General features: G+C 37.6%; 1 protein-coding gene across 2 annotated transcripts in view; it reads right to left on the bottom strand.

Annotated features, from left to right (window-relative positions):
* Positions 1-3,289: 3,289 nt before the first annotated feature.
* Positions 3,290-21,105, bottom strand: part of LOC137284741 (tachykinin-like peptides receptor 99D) — a 44,903-nt gene continuing 27,087 nt past the window's right edge. Inside the window, exons 3-6 of one of the 2 annotated variants that reach the window (XM_067816672.1) lie at positions 19,365-19,580; positions 16,353-16,503; positions 9,696-9,892; positions 3,290-7,026 (exon numbers count right to left, since the gene is read on the bottom strand). In XM_067816672.1, coding sequence (XP_067672773.1) covers positions 6,936-7,026; positions 9,696-9,892; positions 16,353-16,503; positions 19,365-19,580 — 655 coding nt within the window. In that variant the 3' untranslated portion in view covers positions 3,290-6,935. The remainder of the gene's footprint in view (positions 7,027-9,695; positions 9,893-16,352; positions 16,504-19,364; positions 19,581-21,105) is intronic. The other variant, XM_067816671.1, reaches the window with a different exon arrangement.

Raw genomic sequence — 21,105 nt, 5'->3', positions numbered from 1 at the left:
CCTGTCGACACTTAATATATGCTTTCTTTAAAACATTGCTGAAATAATTTTGTATAAACTGTGTGCAATACATTCAGGATCTTACTTAAAGAACCTTCCTGTACTTGCTGACATCCTTGGTTGCACGGCTTTCAGATTTTGAACATTACGTCTGATAAAATACCTTTATAAGAAATATTTCTGTATTCGTTGATCACATTGTGTCAGTATTTTGTAGATCTTGTACGATTCAGACCTATTCTCTGATTACATACCGTAGTGAGATATTCGGATAGTGCACTGTCACGTTGATGATTTTTCTATGACATGGGGCATCTAATAATATTTCATTTCTATCGCATGATTAAATGACGTCGGTACTTATTTTATGATTGGTTGGTTAAAAGCATTGCTTGATAATGTTTTAATGAGGAGACTAGTATCAGACAGTGAGGTCATTGATGGTAGTGCTACTTTGAAAATGAAAGCTGCGTGAAGGCATTGCCTTCCCCCGTGTAACACGAACTTCCTGTCCTCATTCATGTATATAAGACTGCCAGGTGTTTTAGAACTTTGATTGCTTTTGCTGTTTAACACTGGCTTGCATAAAATAGTATTGCTGTTGACCACTGGGGACAACATCGAAAGAAGTGGTCACTGGGCTTTAATTCTGGAGATTTCAGCTGCTTCACTGATGTATTTTGTCGACTATAATTGTGAAAATAATACCATGTTTTCATCACAACATTGCCGAAGCACTATACATGTAACTCACGTTTCCTTGATGTGTATTATGAAGACACAATTTACACCCGTTCAACAGCAAGACACTTCGTACCGTATTGTATTAAGGTACACATCAGTTTCCTGAACGTGACAAAACATTACACCATGCCTTGTGTAATAATGTATCTTCAATCACTGAACTATATGCTATTATACATCTTATTGGTACATAGCATATATTCCCTGATCATGAGAGATTTGTGCCAATTCAATAAACATGGGAAAATTTAAAAGTAAAACGGTCACTATATAGGTCAGCCAAGGTACTGTGTCCTTGAGACAAACAGAGATGCGGAAAACAAACGAATTTGTTAATATTGACAAATATCATTGCTATGAATTATTGCTCATACTTTTTCTTCTGAAATAGCTATAGAATTATTCCCTACTGTTTGGTATTACATAAATTGCTATTTTAATGCGGAGCTTTCCTGGCTGCAGATAATGTGTGTAATTCAAGGGAATGTGCGCTTACCTCGTTTGAACTGTCTGTGGAAACAGTGAATCAAGTCTTGTGTCTCGACATTTAAGAGATGCGTGTTACTTCCAGAAGCAATTTACATGTAAATAATCGCAGAAAAGGTTTATCTGAACGCGTCATTGTTGCTTCAAGTTCACACATCATAAATGCTGTCGTGCTTAGGTTAACGAATAACATCAGCGCACTGTTTGGCTTTGCATTACCATTTTGTTGCGTGACAAAACAGCATCAGATTGGCTTTGCATTTCAGTGTCTTTGATATAGTGACGGTTGTCCGCAACGAAAATGTCCCACTGCAAATCTACTTGACCAAAGTATTGGCTGATACTGTCAATTTCATTTCGGCGCAAAGTTGAGAAGTCTTCACAGAAGAGATATGAACCAAAAGTCATTTAAAATTGTATAACATATTGACTGAGTGTCATTTTTGGGGAATAGTTAGACCTTTGATATGAAGTCTTCTAATCAACTGTGTTGCAGAGAGCGGAATGTCAGATTACCTTCTGAAATTTATGCAAGTAACGGGTTTTGGTCATCTTAGAAACCGCCAACTGTCATTTACAATGACAAACAGACAATTCATGAACAATTGAACAAAACAACTCCCATAATTTAAAGGATTCAGTTGTTTACAGATATTAATAATCATCACGCAACTTAGTCGTAGATACACTGTAAACATACGTCTATTTATCAGATACTTATCTAGGCATATATACGTCTTTTTTGTTGTCTTTAAATCTCCAGTGATTCTTTGTTCGTGATATATCTGAACACTGGAAAGATGCCGGCCTATATTTATTTCCCCACAATTCTGAGAATCGTTTTTTTTTCAGATCTTAACGTATTGCCAAATATATAACTAATTGCATCATACCTACATTTCAAAGTTGACTACAACATTGTATCGGATTGGTGTCCGCCAACAAACGACCTTTATCCTTCTTTCGCCTTTACATTGCCGTCACATAATCACTGAAGTTGATTTCCTTCCTAAAAACTTTTAAATCCACTCATAAACCCCACCTTTTCAAGCATTAAACAAAACACACACCCTAGAACGCATCCTATAGTTAAGAACGGCTTCTGTTACCATCATTTGAAGCAATGCGCTTTTAGCATACCTACATCGGCTGGATATGGCGCAATATAAGTGCCATAAGTACTAGTAGTACATAGATATCAAAGTGTGATTTTCCATTTTTCTGACTTGAAGGAACACATTTATGCGTATAAATTTCATAACAGTATTTCTCGTTTTACAAATACCTTACATAACACATTTATACGTATAAATTTCATAACAGTATTTCTCGTTTTACAAATACCTTACATAACACATGTTTGTACGCACATTATCATTACTCAGAAATGATACATCACTTTGTGCGTGTAGAAACCTTAATGTGCCCTTAATTTAAAGAGGATTAAAGGAGAATAATTTAATGTGGATGTACAGTGTATTTTTTTTTTTTTTTTGCTATTACAGCTACAAAAATCATTTTAATAAACTGCCTGTTAAAGTGATAAATGATAAATGATTCTTTGTAGCATTCCCCATGTATGTTCAGGTTTCTAACAATTCTTTTTTTCCACGTTCCGATCAAGCGATCAAGACTGCACTGTCATAGCACACACGGAAATCAATGTCTAAATAGCTCTGGGCATTCAAGTACCAACTGCCACAACATCAAAGTCAACACAGAAAACGACGTAGAAAAGATATTACAAACGGATCATGAACTTCCTTTTCCAACCTAGCATTCACATCGATCGTTTCTTATTTGGAGAAACGCTCACTGAAGTCTGAGGTGTTTTCATGTTGATAAAAGGGGCGAGGGTACATTATTTGAACTGTGACCAATGCATTGGCTACGTTCCAGTCATTGTGAGAAAATGGTCATTTGCCAAAAATGTATATCTGTGTTTCACTTTATTAAATGCACCACGTATTCTTTCGTTTGTATTAAGCTCCCCGGTTTTTGTTTAGGTACAAACAAGACAGAACTGGGCGTACAAGAAAACAAAACGACAGACACCATATTCCATGGAAGGAAGTTTAATACAGGTCAAACAATAACAAGGTCTCGATAAATACTTTAGCTACAATTGGCTTTTGACGCACTATTCAGGACGTATGGACATTGTGGATTAGGGCAAAATAACAACAATCTAAGCTTACCAGTAGCAACGTATACACTTAATTAACAACACATCTGTAGGCTGGTTTCACAGTAAATATTCAGACACTTTGATGTTTGTAAACCTGAACACAGGAGTATCCTGAAATCCAAAATGATACGCAGTATTTAGACAGTAAAACAACTAGCAGAACATGTAACTCAAGACGGAAAATAAACAGAAAGGCTCATTGTCCCAATGATGTCCCTGTGTAAATATTGCATTAAATATAAAGCTGTTGTACCTTTACTATATAAATGGGTGGTTATTTTTACTATTCAGACGGTTTTGATCTGGTTAAATATGTAGGACCTAAAGCACTGAGTTAAAGAAAGAGTGATAAAAGAAACTAAAAGATAGATTGAACAGATGCGCTATTGACGGACAACTCAGCTCCTGGTATGCAGTTATTATAAATTATTTGGCCAGGTTAATCGGATCTCAAAATGTAGACATGAATGTATTAACTGCTCTAAAGAAAGGATTCCAACTAAAGTAACAGTTTACGCAAAGTCTTAGGATAGCACAAAAGCGGGCAAATGATGTGAGTGACAGATATTAGAATCTCATTTTTACCGACTCAACATTTACATACTAAATCTTTGGAGGTCATACTACTTCTAATTTGAAAAGTATGTCGACAATTAGCATCCTAGAGATCAGGAGACATCTCATGCTTTATAAACTTCCTCTCCAAGTTGGGAGTAGTATATACGTAGCGATATCCGTGTATGAGTCTTTGAAACCACTGTAACATTAGAACATACATCCTATACAATGGGACTATTTAACGTGCTGCGCTCTATTTTGATTTGCTTTGATTTGTATTGTACATGAACTGTAGGACAACGGTTCGCACAGTAGTTTATTAGGTGTTCCATATGAATGTGGTATCACTGCATTGGTTTCAGTGATCGTCATAATTTTAATATTAATAACATTAATATTTAAATAAACTGCCTCAGTTGGATACCGTTACGAGTGTAATTTAGTGGTGTTTCGACAGTATTGATGTGTATGTCCTTGTGATATCAGCGTATGTGATCTCATGGTCAAGCGCTTTTCTGAAATAAACAATTCACTAAATATCTTAAAAACATACATGTCTGCAAATGAATATCTATATTGCAAATTGTGATGTTACAATACAGAAAAACGTTCCGGTCATAAAACAAATAAATATCAATGTCACACACTAAATGCTTTTCACTTCGTGACAGTTTGTAAAACATAGTTGACGTGTACATTGCAAAACTCCTTAGATTATACAAAGCCAACATGTAGAATGCATAATAAAACATTACGATAGGCCTGTTTACAATCATTACAACATAAATGTGGCTTTGTTATGACAAGAGTAAATATGTTTTCTCCATGTGACAATAGATAAAGTATTACCAGGTAGGATAGTGGATATTACACAGTAATGATTAACAGTCGTTCCATAGCAGAGATCAAAGGAATTTAAAACCCTAGTTTTTCTCTCCAAATGACGTAGATGAAACATTTTGCAGGACGCTGCCATGGAGCAGGAACGTAGTGATGATTCAGTTCGCTGATATTCTTTAACTATCCTCTATTGTAATCAATACTCCCTTTGGAGTTTGGGTAACACTTTAAAAACATGGATATTAGGAATCAATGCTTTATTGAAACTCACTGAATAGGATCATTGTATGACGAAAGCAACTGATTAAAATGTCCACTGTGTAACCTCTGTAAGTGTAATGTTAATAGTCAAAATATATCTGTGTGAATCGGGTGCGTGTTATAGTTGACTTCTATCTGCTCCCATCAACAGTGGTAGAAATCACAGATGCTTGTGATGCTGGATGATGCCTTGTGGTTGCGCAAATATTGTAACTTTAGATACAGAATTAGAATAGCCCCGAAAAAACACTGCACTGAGAAGATCCTTAGACTCTGCAACCTTGCAACTTTGTGAAACTAATGAAGGCATAGGTTCCATTAATACTCTACTGGCAGATTTCCGCGAGTCGTAATGCGATGTCAGACGAGTTAGGTGCTTTGCAAATGACCGATAAGTACATTCGTCTGTCGGATTCTGAAAGTCACTGCCATCCTTTAACTTCAATGGAATCTGTTGTACAGGCTTCATGATGACTGTGTCTTTGGCCAGCATTATCACGTTTGCATGCACCCTCTGTCAAACACATGTACATATCAGGGTGGTTAGTTGTGAATGATTGGTTAGCTTCTGAGATACTCGCACGGTGCAAACGTATACTTTCAAAACTTTACTTCAAGAATTTCCAAATGCCTCCGATAACACAACATTGTAATCTCAGTTTCACATTTACATATTGCGATCAATAAGAGCAATATCATCGCAATAGGTTTCGTCAGTCCACAGTGTCACGCTTCTTATAGTGCTTCATAAATCGCTTCATAAATCATCACTATACAATAGCTACAATGAAAGGGGTGGCACGAAATGAGTGATGTATGCTCACAAACTAAATAAACTTAGAGAAATTATAGTAAACATGTTAACATGTACTTATCGTACACATGTATTTCCAATATTTGTTTCTTTGTACTGGCCAATGAAAAATGTTTTATGACCAGAGTTGCTAAGTAATTCCTAGTTATTTCAACAAGTTAAACGTCCGTATTATATTGCAAGGACAGTGTGGTTTCACAACTTCCCCGGATATTGCAAAGATATTGTTCTTTCATATTGTCCATGAAATCTTGGCGAACAAAACATGCACCTGTGTGTAAATACTGATAAACAATCCTTGTATTTTGGTTTTCAAACCAGAAATCGTCGCCTTGATGAACACCCCCGTCAGCAACACGTTTGATGTATATTGTTTACTTATTTCACTGGACTCCAACTGGCACATGAGGCTATGTTGTCTCCAAACAAAACCAGTCAATCTGAAAATTGGTTTTACTTTTATTAACAGTGGACACACCTCACTGTGTCATCGCAAATATACTAATCACGATTAGAGACTTTTTCACTAACGCCATTTTCATCGCAGGTTCTGGCGTTTCGTCCTGTGTGTATCTTGAAACCAAGGGTATCCAGCATATGGTGTATGTGGACAGACATTATCCACGTAACAGTGTAAATACATGGTCTCTCTCTGGTGATTGAGCTTGGTAGAGTCAGAACAGACCAGCAATGTCCTTCAAACAGAATCATCCCGTGTCCTCTTTGAAACAATAGGATGCATACGATACACACTTGGTGTTGACGTTGTGTCATCAAGACTGTCCATAGTCGTGTGCATCAGGGAGCCATTTCTGTCGTAAGTATATTTTTCCGAGGCGGTCATACTCGTACGGGTCGAGTAGAAGGCTCGTTCATGGCTAACCATTCTTCGCGTCTTCTTGCACGGACGAAAAGGACACCAGCGAAAAAAGCGCAGAAATCCTTGTCTGAATCTGAAATGTTAACGAGAAAACATAATAACTCTCTTGCATTGTCCACCATATCTGGTGTCCGTTGTCACATTATCAAGCAATACGTCTGAACCTAAGCAAGGGTTACAGAACCAATCCTCCGTAGTTTCCTACAGGGGCGAAAGGGACACCAGTGAAATGCGTGCAGGAAGCCCTGTCTGAATCTGAAATAGTAATGGAAAAGTCATAGTCACAGTCATAGTCTTTAAATGAATGTAGGTGCATGCATTTGGTTGATCTACATATCCTGTGTTCATAGTAAGCAGTCTTTGATAGCATGAATCTATTTTGAATAAAATATTTACAGACAAATTGTGTGTTATGTTATGTTTTAGGTATATCGTCATATCTGTCGAAGAACCTTCTAAGTACCATTTCACTATTCTTTCATAACCGCAAATGAAATCAGACACATTAGTTTATTCAACACCATATGGATACACGCGGAAATAAACAAATGGCATGAATAAGACATAATAAATATATATCTTTTTCTAACGTGTAGGTGTTTATAATCAGGTCTTTACGAGAATAATGATTTCTTGCGAAAAGAACAACATATGATTTTAATCACAGTTATCCAACTGTACAAATGCTTGCATTATCTTTAACCTTCACTGACAATATTTTAAAGCATTGAAAGTTGGGTGTCTTTCCTTTTGATGACTTCTACAACATCTTGGAGCAAACGCCTCATAATCACACTGTTTGGAGCTTCTGAGGTTTAAGGGCAACATCAATTATTCAGGGATCCGTGCTTGTACGGATTGTAAGGTATTTTACATATAACAGCCCTGTGTAATCTCCGTACTGCATGTTGTTCACAGAATGGTGTGACCATTGTGTCATAACGTTCATTTTACTGACATTATGTGGAATACCTCTGTGAATTAGTTCTTGTGCGATGGGGTACACCAAAGCTTTTATCAAATAAACAGTCGTTTGATATTAATACTTAAATGTCCTCCACAAAGACATGGATGGCTTATGGTGAACTCAAAGTACGCATCGCATGTGCAAAGCAGATTTAAGATCAAATGGATTTGATTTGTAATTTTCACCAACCCTTTTCGTTTCATTGCACGTCATTCATTTCACGCCAAGGAAACAGACATTACGTTTACTCAGTGTCGGAAGCACTACAGCTGAAGAAGGTTTGCACTTTACAGAGAGTTCGATGCATCAGATTTTGATGTGACATACATGTGAGTGACTCGAAGCGCAAAAATAAAACCGTTATTTCATTTCGTTGATTAATGCACGACGTCAGTGTTTACTCAGATGGTCTACCGATTTGGCTTCCTGTGAGTAAAATGATAGAATGAGATCGACTAGCACCAGACAATGAAAATATTCACAACGAGTAAACATTGTGTTGTGATTAAAAAGGGTATTATGTTCCCCAGAGTCTAAAGTATTATTCGAAGTACCGGTATGTCCACTTACAGTACCTTCGTGTTAAAATAGCTTGTGAGGTGTGCAAATAGCTTCCCTCACTTCAAACGTCACGAAGTGTCTTGAAGATGACATTTTCTCGGAAGATATATTTGTATCAGCTAATATAAACTGTTTGCAAGAAATATATGAAATGTGGCTCGACAATTACTAAACGATAAGAATAGTGAAACATTCTATTTTTATAAAGATAAAGCGCTTTTCCAATATCTAAATAAATGATTTAGAAATAGACTGTGACACTGTAGACATCATATCTCAACGGGACTAATTGGTCAACTTCAAACACCTCACACTGATACTGGACAACGTTACATATCTCAGAAGAAGGTCATTATTTGCTCCAATATGCAAATCAGTGACAATTACTTATATCAGTATATTTGATGGAACGCATCATTGGTAATCAATGTTAACATTCTTACCCACTTTACGTCATATAATAACAAACAAAACATTCCTCTGAATATTTGTTCGTTCCTAAATGCCAATACCCTCACATCTTGAAAATATAATGACGTGTTGAAAAGTAGATATTGGCTATGGGTAAAAAAGCAAAGCTTTATACACATATAGTTGGTGGATTGTTAACGTAAGCAATCATGGTGTAACGAGGTATTTGTATATTAACTGGTATTGTAATACAGATGACATCTTGTCCGTCATCATAATTATCCGGCAAGTACCACCATCACTTGGTAAATGATTAACAACATATAGGTCATGACTGTTCCTTGTGTCAGGAATCGGAATTAGGATCTTGATTATGTGTAAATTTGTTTTACCACGTTGGTATATAATCTTGGACTCACATCTTGTGAATTGTGCACATGGATAAACGAGATATTGACATAATTAATAAGCGTTTAGTTCAATAATATATCTTGTATTAGGCTAGCCCTTGAGCATATGTTTGTTTGTGGTTATGCACAGGTGTGAACATTGGTAGTGAGTTTAGTTCTTAATCCATGCGTGTGATTATAAACAGAACTTGAGAATGGTGTATGGTGAGCTAATTTGTTTTCATGCTGCCAGTCTTCAATTTTTGAAGGTGCTCATGTATCAGATGCTTTTGAAGTGAACTAGTTTAAAGCACGCAAAACATTTTTAAATGGCGGGATAGTTCGTAAAGATAAATTTGCAAACACAAACCTAATGTTTGTTGGATACGTTTGTCTCAAAAAAGTAAAACAAATTTATAAAGATTTAAGTCATACACCTTAATAGCCATTCCATATGACACTAAAGTTTTTTTGTGTGTTTTATTCATTTCAATTTATATGTACCAGAGTTGTATAATGAACTCATTCTGTTTCATATCATATTTCCAAGGATATTATAACGTAAAGAAAGAAACTAATGCATGCGAAAACCATACCGAGCGTTCATCCAACAGTATATGATTGGGTTGTACATTGAATTGCTCATCGCAAGCCAGTAGATGAGGAGGTAAATCTGTTGAATGTAGCTGAAATAGGCAACCTCGGTTCGAATGTTACCAATGATGAAGTACAGATGCGTAGGAAGCCAACACACAGCAAAGATAACCACGACGACCATCATCATCTTCACCACCTGCAAAAGAAAATGTGCAGCCCACGATAAAAAGCAAAGTCATCATATAAAGCTTCTGAATCCTCTTTTGTTCATTTCCTTTCATTTACTCATTTTCCCCCATGTCGAGGGGCGATAGGACCGGTGTCTATGGCTAAATATTGGCGTAATTCAAGCCGATCATTCATTGTGCTGTGTACAACAGCAAGCTGGGCCAGGTTTCACAATGACGCCCCTGCGGTGCGATCAGTCCACTTATGCTTTCACATAGATCTAAGCATGCAATGTTTTAGCCCATTTAAATGTTATTACCGTGTACCATTTATGTAAATCAGTTTAAACATATATACTTCCTATTTCTTGAGTGCGAGACAACAGTACTGGAACCTGTACCGAAATGTCGTATTCCCGTAATCAAAAAAGTTGTTATCTATAAACTTTCTCACTAATATACATCGGAACGTCCAAAATATCCTAAATAGGCTAAATATTGTTAATGTCGATCATAAATACTAGTAGCCGGACGACTAGTCATAGAAGAATGTCCTTTGTATATTTCATATCAATGTATCCATGAATGAGACAGAAATACTCGACTTCAGAACCCTAACATCGCTGCAATGAAACCTTACAGGGGCAGTGACCTACACAACATTTTCCTGCTGTTTATTCAATCTTGCACTAATTTTTTGCTGGCTGAAATATTTTTAAATGTGATTTGATGCTCTGTAGGTGCTTGTGACTGGATGTAATCTTCTTATCACACAATAATGCAACCGGGTGAGATATACTCAGTAATCTTTTCATCCTGCTTACCATATTTTTTTCACATTTGACTAGGTCTGTAATTACTCTTTGATTATATTTTGATGGCGTGATTCTAAACAGACTTTTAAAAAGACAGTAGTTTATAGCACGACGTCACAGTACAGGTAGCTTATCGGAATGGCTTTTTGTTGTTTCGTGTCTTTTATCATCGCAGTTTGACCTGCATCACCAAGCACATTCAAAAGGGGTGATCTATGGAACTGGGTGGTACATTCGAGCTTTCCATTGATGTTTAACTTCAAGATGAAATCAAGTCCTAAAATGAACGAAACAGGAATGAGTGTAATTGTATACAAAATGTTTTGTTGTACTGAAGCATACAGATTGTCCCTGCATGAAAAAAACGTACATTTTCCATGCATGATATTGTCTTTATTGTATTTGATGTCAATAATACTTTCAACCGTCATTGGCATGTGTGCGAAACGTCATGCCCCAATTCAGTACCGAACCCATATTTCAGCAAAAGCGTAAATTATCTTGGTTTAAATTCAACAGTTTCTCCTCTTGAGTATTATTATATTGGTACAAAGGAAGCCATAGGCAGTGTGTTCAGGCATGAGTGATCCTTACATTCATATGCGAAATACACTCTTTATCATCCCGTTTCAATATTTATATTGCCACAATAATGGTAATGACAAGAGCAGGATGCATATATCTAGCGGCCAGCCTTTCAACTGACAGGCAATGCTTAGAGCATCTCTCCTTAACCGTGTTAACCGTAGCTATCTTTCAAGAGGAATTAACATAAAATACAAGAAAACAACCATGAACATGGTTCATTTAATTGGCGTTTTTAGACACAACTGACAGAATTAGAAGTCTCGCCATAATTGTTTTGCTATTCTACTCACTAACACGTACGATCTTATGTACATACATGCAAACAGAAAGAATGGACGGATTTGATGTAAAGACTGTTTCACCAATATTTCTGCATCATTACCAGAGGGTACAACAGAAATGGTTTCACCGATTGATTCTCAGTGGAAACGGTAATATTTAAGAAGCGGTGTATTCCGTTGCACAGGCACGTGTCTTATATGTCCAGTAACTGCGCGAAAGTAAAAGGGAACAAAGAAAACCCGTTAATTTCACCATAAATCATGAATCTATAACGACATCCTTTGGGGAGATTCAAACTTGAAGACATCATTCGGCCATAATATTCTGGAGGTCTTGAGAAGTTCCCCGAATATGTAGCTGCGCAAGGCCATTAAGCAGAAAAGACATAGCATGCACAGTTGTCGAGATACGACAATTGGTACCGAGAGAAAAAGTACAAATAGTCGCTGTGAAAATTATGAGAACTAACTTCATACCCATCCCCATCCGAAACCAGCAACATGCCCACCTTATAGCCTACGCCCCTGTTCTGTCTGAAATACTTTATTGTACAGCAATCATTCCCCCTCCTCGTATATATCTTAACTTAGTCAACAATAAATAAGACAATGTAAACTTCAAATGAATTTGAAAAATTGAGCACCAAGTCATTTGAGCACAGAGGAGACATAATCCTGACGTACACATGGAATGAATTTGATTTTAATTTTATAATATCAGGATACGTTTGAACTGATTCTTGTTTAAACCTCAAAGCTATTTCAGGTGAACGAGAAAGAGTATTTAAACGAGTATCGAACTTTGTTAATTGTGTCCTTGTAGAATAGAGCTTTGTTCTCCTAATTTGAAATGCTTTAGGGGATGTTTCACAAAGGCACCTAAAAACTACTCTACATGGACAGATTTAGTCTTTTAATTAGTTTGATCGATTTTAAACTTTGTTTCACATTGTTTTATTGACATTAACCAGAATGGTGATGGATCATGCACAGAGCTTTTACCATGACAGCAAAAACGTTTGACTGCTAATAGCTTTCTAACGCAGTCCCACTGGTAAATCGAGAACAAAGTCAAACATGCACTGACAGTATGTTTGAGATTGTTGATGAAGAGATAATGGCTTACGAAACCGATACCATAAACATGAATAAGACATATATGTTTGCCGTGATGGGTTTATGAGAATATGTTCACAGTAAAGTTGGAAGGCTGACAATATTATGTGGATTCCAAACTAACTGCATTTGTTAGCTACCTCAGATATAAACCTTATCAAATTCACCGAATACGTTCTGTTTGGAAATCGTGAATTACACGAAGACTACTTCTTGACCAGCAGTTGTTGTCTCTATACGTGGTGACCACGGGTGATAACGTGTCAGTCTTAAAGCATCACGACATGATTTCAGATCTGAAAGCAAATGACATCTGAAGTTTACCCTAACACACAAAATCATTTTTTCATATCTATGTGACATCAGACAAGAGGCAGGCCCCGATATGACTCCATCCATGTTAAACTGTTTCTTCATGCAAGGTATGATTGCCCCAAAATGAATGTTTGATTTAATCTGCAGGCTTACTGATGACATGCCACAGTAAACAAAGCCAATTCACCTCCATGTCATCTCCCTCTTAACCCTCTACCCCTGAAATGGATACGAGGGACCTGTGAAAGGGAAGCCCGTGAGTGATCTCTACCTGCGCTTGTACGTAATTCATCTCTTGTACGAGAAGTGCACAGCCAGGTGGCCTTGGGCATTTCATTTTTAATGTAACAGACCCTGCTACAATTTTCGCGGACGATACCAGTCATTACTGGGTTACACTGACCAATGCGTGTAATTTGTATCTCCAGGTAGCTTTTCTTATACAAGTTCCGCCACTAGGTGCACCGAGTTTATTGTGGCACTCTCATCCTAACGAGATACCCATTCACAGCTGGGGTAGCCAGGGATACATAGTCACAGTACTTTGTCCATGTTCAGTGCACATCGTTGTACCCGCAACTAGGTGTATTTATGTGGGCACCATCTGGTCATACACCAAAGTATTCGCGGATTCTTTTACGTGTACAGGGTTGTGAACTGTGCAGTCGACTCCAAAAGGTTTCCACCCGGTCACATGTAGAGTCGATCCCGACACTTAGGCCATTTAGCGTGGGACTTAGCCATCTTGCCCACCGAGCCTTTAACGCCTTGTCTGTGGCCTTGCCATGCTGACCCTTCTTGTATTCCGAAAAATACTCAAGTAGCTTCAGCTTCTGTTGTCTACATTCTACAATACATTGTGTACAATGCACTGAGTATGATAGACGCTTGGAGGACTGCCGTCACGAAATCACTGTTTTGGTGTCCTCGACAAATGAAAAGAGATTTTTAACCCGATCATTTTTACATTCCCAATAACATACAAGTCATGAGTGATAAATAACCTCCCATGTCTATATGGGTTAACTCGGATTTCACGTGGCCACAACTGAATTGACTTGAGACTCGCCTGCGAGTGATAAGTGTCTTGAAATATTGAACATTTTCAACCGACTTTTCTTTGAACGCTCACTCTCACAAGATTAGTCCACCACATGGCTCGATATAGCTGGCTCAGAGATGAAACAAGGTTAGTTTTCAACTGCTTTCATTTTGAAAAACTGCCCATACATTCATGGATTTCGACTTGTCATAATCAGTTCCTATCATCACATCAGAGTATATTTGCTTTGGCTGTCAATGAGTACTTTTCAGATGTTTTATCACTACCATTATTTATCTGGAATGGACAGATCAGAATATGTCCTCCCGCCCGACCAAAACGATATTCCTAGGCAACTTTTGAATAAAAGAAAATAAGCCTTTCCTTTGTCATAACGAATCTCCATCGGACGCCACTGTATCATTTTGTTTATTATGAACATGCGTTTATGCATCACAACTAAAGAATTATGATACCCGATCTTTGCAAACTTTTAGAGCACCGTAAACACATAAAACTGTTACGTTAAAACACCGAAACATGTTGGGCAAGCTAAAATAGGAAACTGCATTAGACATTATATTTATTAAGTTCAATTGGAATTGAACTCCATAAATGTGAGCTCTAATCAATCAAATTTCGAGCATTTAAGCTCATTCCAAAATGCTACTTAAAAATTAGCTAAAGTCACACACAATCAAGGCCTGTCTTCGCAGTTGCACAAAAATTCGTTGATTTATTTTCCAATGTTAACACCCCGATTCTTCAACTTTAAAGCAATTATACAGTTGCTCTAGGTCCTAAGCAATCAGAGTCTGTTTTCGTAGCCATGCAAGAATCATTTATTAAAGCCGACACACGGTGATATACCTGTAATACCTTTTGAAAACTGCTTGAGCACCAACTCGCTCAAGATTTATCTTGTAACATGTATCATCAGAGATAACAAAAATGTTATTTTAAAAACTTAAGTATCTTAGTATCAGTGGAAGCGTTGCATGTGAGGGCAGCTTGATCTTATGTCGCATCAAAGGGCCACCTGCTAACTGACATTACCTGACAAATGCGTTGTAAGGCAACTTCTCCTAAATCCTGATTTATCAGTAGCAGTTGGCAAAAGGACAAAAATAATTACCATTTGGTCTATCTAGATACAAAAGTTTTGATTCATTTATCACAATTCATTTATAAACATGCCTGACATTGCAAAATGTTTGCATCGGTTTCTTATCGCCTGTACAAACCAGGGCTTTGGAATCTGAAAAAGCTTTACAACTCAAAGAATATACCACCAAGGTGCTCTATTTCGTTACAAAGCAGACAAAGCTAATGTTCACGTGCACCTCATGCTATCTTTACTTCACAGTGTTTTCCTCCTTCTTATAAAATTATCGCAATGACTATTTTTCCAAGCGTTCTAGAAAGGTCTTGATAACTTTTCTAATGCTCATGAAACCAAGACAGATAACCTTTCTTTAATCTTACGGAATTTCTTATCATGTCTCGATCCAGCAAGGCTAAATGTCATGATAATCATACACATGCCCATAACGTTAACGTTCTAATTTCAACCAAACGCCTATCATTTCATCATTACACATCCTTTACTACAGATGCCAAAAAATGCATACTCAGAGATTATCACTTCCAAAGAAATCGGTCCATAAATATAAATGCAAAATAATTCAAATATTAATTGCACATGTCATCTTTGGTTATTGCCGATAATATTAACTAAACTGATGATCAGAAGTAATGTGGAATACTGCCAAAAAGCAGTGCTTTCTATGTAAAAGTAGGAGTTTGACCAAAAAACGGAATGTGTTTATTGCCCTATCCTAATCGCATACTCATGTCATAAAATATGTGCATGCTGACACTGTCGCAATTGCCGACTGGGCATTATTAATCTCAGCAAAAACAAACCTACTAAGTATGCCTGTTTCACATTGTCATTGAAGATTGTAGCCTAGGTTCTCCACTCACTTCTGAGTTGTAGGATGCTAAGTTTAGGGGTGAGAGGTCGGGTGAACACTCAGTTGTTTATTTATGTACATGGGTCCATCAGTGACACATGGATGGCTAATGTTATTACCTTTTTTTACTTGTACGTGTGCTATCATGTGTCTTTACAGTTGCGCAATTGACTTGTATTTGCATGTATTTGGGACGGGTGTCACCTATTTTACAGCATACTCAGGTATGATCATCTGGTGCCATTACGCTCATAAACGCATGCTTATAATAAAACTTTGCCTTTTGCGTAGAGACTTTCTTGAATGGTTTTGCTGCCATGTTGTAATGCTCTTATAACAGGTAAATTTGTCCCTACCTTCCTTTTACTTTTAATCCGTTCTGCCTGCATTGGTATGGTCTCTCCAATGGCCTTGCTGCCCCACAGCTCCCAGCCTATTCTAGCGTAGGTTCCTGCCAAGGTCACCATTGGTAGAAAGTAGTTGAGGATCATCAGTAAAATGTTGTATCTGAAAGAGACCGCGGTCAGTTAAAGACCCATGTGGCAGGGGCATTCTCACTCATTCTCATTCATAAGAAGCTATGATATTATACATATAAAATACAAAGCAGGATGTTATACACGTACCAGGCTAGGACATAAACATACTGAAGGTTGCAATAGTATGCATATACCAGACTAAGATGTAATACATGTTGAATGAGTGAGTGAGTTTAGTTTTACGCCGCACTCAGCAATATTACAGCTATATGGTGGCGGTCTGTAAATAATCGAGTCTGGACCAGACAATCCAGTGATCAACAACATGAGCATCGATCTGCGCAATTGGGAACCGATGACATGCGTCAACCAAGTCAGCGAGCCTGACCACCCGATCCCGTTAGTCGCCTCTTACGACAAGCACAGTCGCCTTTTATGGCAAGCATGGGTTGCTGAAGGCCTATTCTACCCCGAGACCTTCACGGGTCTAATACATGTTGAAAGCTAGAATAATACACATATAGTGCAAGGAAAGGATTCAATACCAGACCACGCTAAAGGCGCTACATTAATACCAGGTTAGCATAGTATCCTACAGAAACCAGGCATGTTTGAATACGATGTCTATAGCTGGCCAGGATAAGATACGTATAACAGGCCATATTACATTAACGCCAGATTAATTTAAACGTACAACTCTCAGTAGAGATACATATGCCGAAATACTAGTACGATTACATTCAAATACCAGATATGGATAATTTATACTCAGCATATTCTTAGACCAGGCTAGAATAATCTACAAGTACTAAGGTGGGGAATAACCAAACACAGGTTTGAGTGAACATACCAGCAAACTGTGATAAAATAGAGATACAACTCTAAAATAGTATATTCAGATCGTCTAGATCCCAGGTACAGATACAATGGTGTAAAAAGCGCTAGGTAAAATACAAATATTTATGTTATGACTGAGAAGGGCAATATGAACTTATTTCGCTGGTATTATATAAACTAACCCTAGATTGATACGAGGCAAGAATAAACTGACATATTGGATGTGTCTGTCTATGATGAAATGGATATGCTTGACTTGAATACAAGACGAAATAATTTCCGATGAAGTCTAACCACATTAAGAACGTACCATGCATCCAAGGATAGGATAATAACCAAACCAGGCAGAGATACGATTCACAGTATGCGTGTATAGCATGATATAAATTTAATAGGATGGAGTGCAATATAAATGCCAGCTAGACAATCATATACACAAACAGTATATTGATTACTTGAATTTATATGATGAGATACATGTATCATTCTAGGTTTAGATATGCTTGGCTAGGATCATAAATGTAAGCGGGAAAGAGCGGGGCAAGAAAGCCGGGTGAGAACGAAATACACATACATGGCTAGATAGGATAAACGTGCTTGCTAACCTTGTTAAAGTCTTCAGCTAACTGGGAAGCTCTGAATATATCAGGTAACAGTTGGATAGATATGTATGGCTTATGAATAAATATTTCAGGAGCATAATGTATATTATTAAACCAGGATGTTTAATGAATACACCCAGCAAGGATGGGCTCTACCAGAGTATGAGGTAAATATGTCAGGACACAGAACAGGAAACACATTGGGATGGGTGCGTACAGCAACTCTTTCCATTGTGATAATAATTATGCAAACTTGATGTTGTGTCTTATTGCACAAGTACATAGAACATAATTTAAACTAAAATTCTAAAAAAAACGGATTGAACATACTCTAAATGTACCTTGTCCTGTATCTGAAAGTAATCTTACATTTCCGCGCTCAATACGTGCAATTGTAAACAAATACTGACTAACCCCAGCCCTGTCAATGGAGAAGTGTTCTGCGCTGATATTGAACATATACCTACAAGCGTAGTGGAGGAGTCTCTTTTTGAATTCACAGGCTGCACCTGTGGTAATAGACCCCACCTGGCTACACCTGCTGTTCCAAGGAGAGAAAAGATCACTTATCTTTATATTTCCCTACAGCCAGGTATCATGAAGTGTCCAGATATGTGTAGATACCACACCTATCAAAATAGCTACGTATCGTGATAACCTGTATATAATGGTATTTCATTGCTACTTGCTAAGGAAGGTACACGTTGATTGCTTTTGCATTGAGCTACGATAATGTTCCCAATTCACAGAGGAATTTGCCTGACATTTGGAAGGTAAAGAAAATAGACTCACATGCGGCAACACATTGCCTTCTTTCTATTAGCATTATCATAGTGCATGGGCGCTTTAAACAGTCATGAATAACCGGAATTAGTTGGTCGCGCGAACGTTATTTGCTGCAACTAAACAACAAGAGTTTCGTTTCATCAAGAAGCGGTTTACGTTAACAATAGTGATCAATGCCATACCGCAGTGTCTTTCTGGTTCGACCCTACAACAAATTTCACAGCTAGCTGCTTCTATTTAAGACGTGTTATTTGTATTGACATGATACAGCTTGCACGCTACATGAACGTAAACAGTGGTAAGTGGACCACCATTTAATATAGCTGGAGGGATTTTGAACAGGGAGAGAGAGAGAGGGAAGTTTGGCTTTGTTTACGAACTATAATCTGTTTCCGAAAATGCTGGGGGAACATCTTTCAGGTCTTTACCAAAACGAACATTATCCTGGAACTTCTGAGAAATTATGAGATAGTGGTTCCCAGAACATTGTTTGGATCAACTCTCGCAGAGAATGAAAATGGTAAGTCTTGAAGAGACAAATAATGCGTTGACAAACACGAAACAGACAAACCGACAGGTACAGTCACAGAGAACTTGCTCACATATGCCTGCCTTAAATATTTAAGAAATTGGTCGCGGTTAAAAGATAAATGCAAACACTTGCCCCATGTCCGATTTGCTCTGTGTATTGGAACCATCGGGCCACTGAAGGAAACATATACTCCTGGAGGATCCGTCTTTGAACGGTTGAAGATATATGGAAGAATACAGCAAATTAGGCAGGGACAGTAAGAACGACGCCTTCCATATTGCAACGATGATTGTCAGTACAATCCTTCCAGTTAGACGCGGACGAAGCGGATGAATGATGGCCATATATCTGGAAACAGAAGAGAGAAAAGTATAATATTACCACATTACGCCTGTCTCGAGGGGAAACACGTCAACACTTAACTCTGGCTGAAAATGCTTGTGAAATAGCAGACTAAAACTGGAGATATGCCTATGGAATAGTCTACTGATACTGGAAATATGCTTGCGGAATATTCGACCGAGACTGGAAATATGCTTGTAGAAAAGCCGACTGATACAGAAATATTCTTGTAGAATAGCTTAAAGCTGGAAACATGCTTATAGAATAGCCGATTTAAAGTTGAAAACTGGGAGTCGTGTCTGAACAATGATATTCATTCACCAGATTATGATCCTCCGGTTTATCTTGTCCAGATTCGATCAGTATTTATATTTTATCTTTTCAGTCAGTTTTCCAGTGAATATAATGTGTATTGAGTATATGTCCGAACAATTATCATCTATAACACTGAGGCTCTGGTCACGTAATGGTCAATTCATTTGGTCTGACACAGCGCATATTGATGGTCTCTGTGAACATAAAACACAAGTCAGCCTATATAAAAACATATGGCATAAATAAAAGCCGCAGAACCATTTCCTTAATCATAAAAAATACCGACTGAAAACATTTTCCAGTGGATGATTTCAACCACATCATACGCACGTGTTTATGAACCACGCTCAAATTGTATAAACCATGAATAGTGTTTTAGGGTGATTTATCGTTAACTCTGGATGGTGAAAAACTTTACGAGATACTGACACGTTTATTCTCGATATAACTGCATTAGTCTGTTTCTGCCAGGACAGATGCGAACATCTCGTTCAATAGTATCGATTGGAACTTCTTATCTTGTAGGCCATCAACAACAATTTGGAGCAGCATCTCTCTTAGGCGCGGCTTCCAAGGCTAATATTCCCCTTGGTATTGTCACACAGTATAGTGAAACTCACTAGTCTCTATCATGTCAATTAAATCACACCTAACTAAAGATAAGGCGCTGTACAGTATAATTAATGATTAACGCAAGCATCTATCTGAAGCAAAATTCACTATATTCGGATTTTACCCCTCAGAGGAGGTAGTAAATATGTTCTGTGTAAACCTTCACGCTTTTACTCAAGAGCAAGTGCCAGCACGTTATTTCACTGGTAATCCCCCTCTATTATAATAATCATGAACGCTCAGAGAAATGGTTATTGCCTTTCATACAAACATCTATTCGGAGACAAATTCAATTTATGTGGATATTATCTCCAAGAAGAGGAAGAGAATATGTTCTGAGAAAGCCTTTACACTTTTACTCAAGACTATTATCCATGGCTGATAATTCATCTCTTTAATGATTATCATGGACGCCGAGACAAATGGTTATTGCCCTTAATAAGGTTCTTCCTAGGCGCTTATCTCTTAGCTGTGTGTACATGAGACTGACTGCGGACTTTGATGTCACTGTGTGAATGGCAGTGGTGTGATATATAATGCACTGGACGTCAAATACCGAGAACAAATGAAAACTGCCCATGCAGTGTTACACTATCAACTCCTC

This window comes from Haliotis asinina, chromosome 5 (assembly GCF_037392515.1).
Source record: "Haliotis asinina isolate JCU_RB_2024 chromosome 5, JCU_Hal_asi_v2, whole genome shotgun sequence".
NCBI classification, from domain to species: Eukaryota; Metazoa; Mollusca; class Gastropoda; order Lepetellida; family Haliotidae; genus Haliotis; species Haliotis asinina.
Note: the sequence above shows the minus strand (reverse complement) of the source record. Positions and strands in the feature narration are given on the sequence as shown.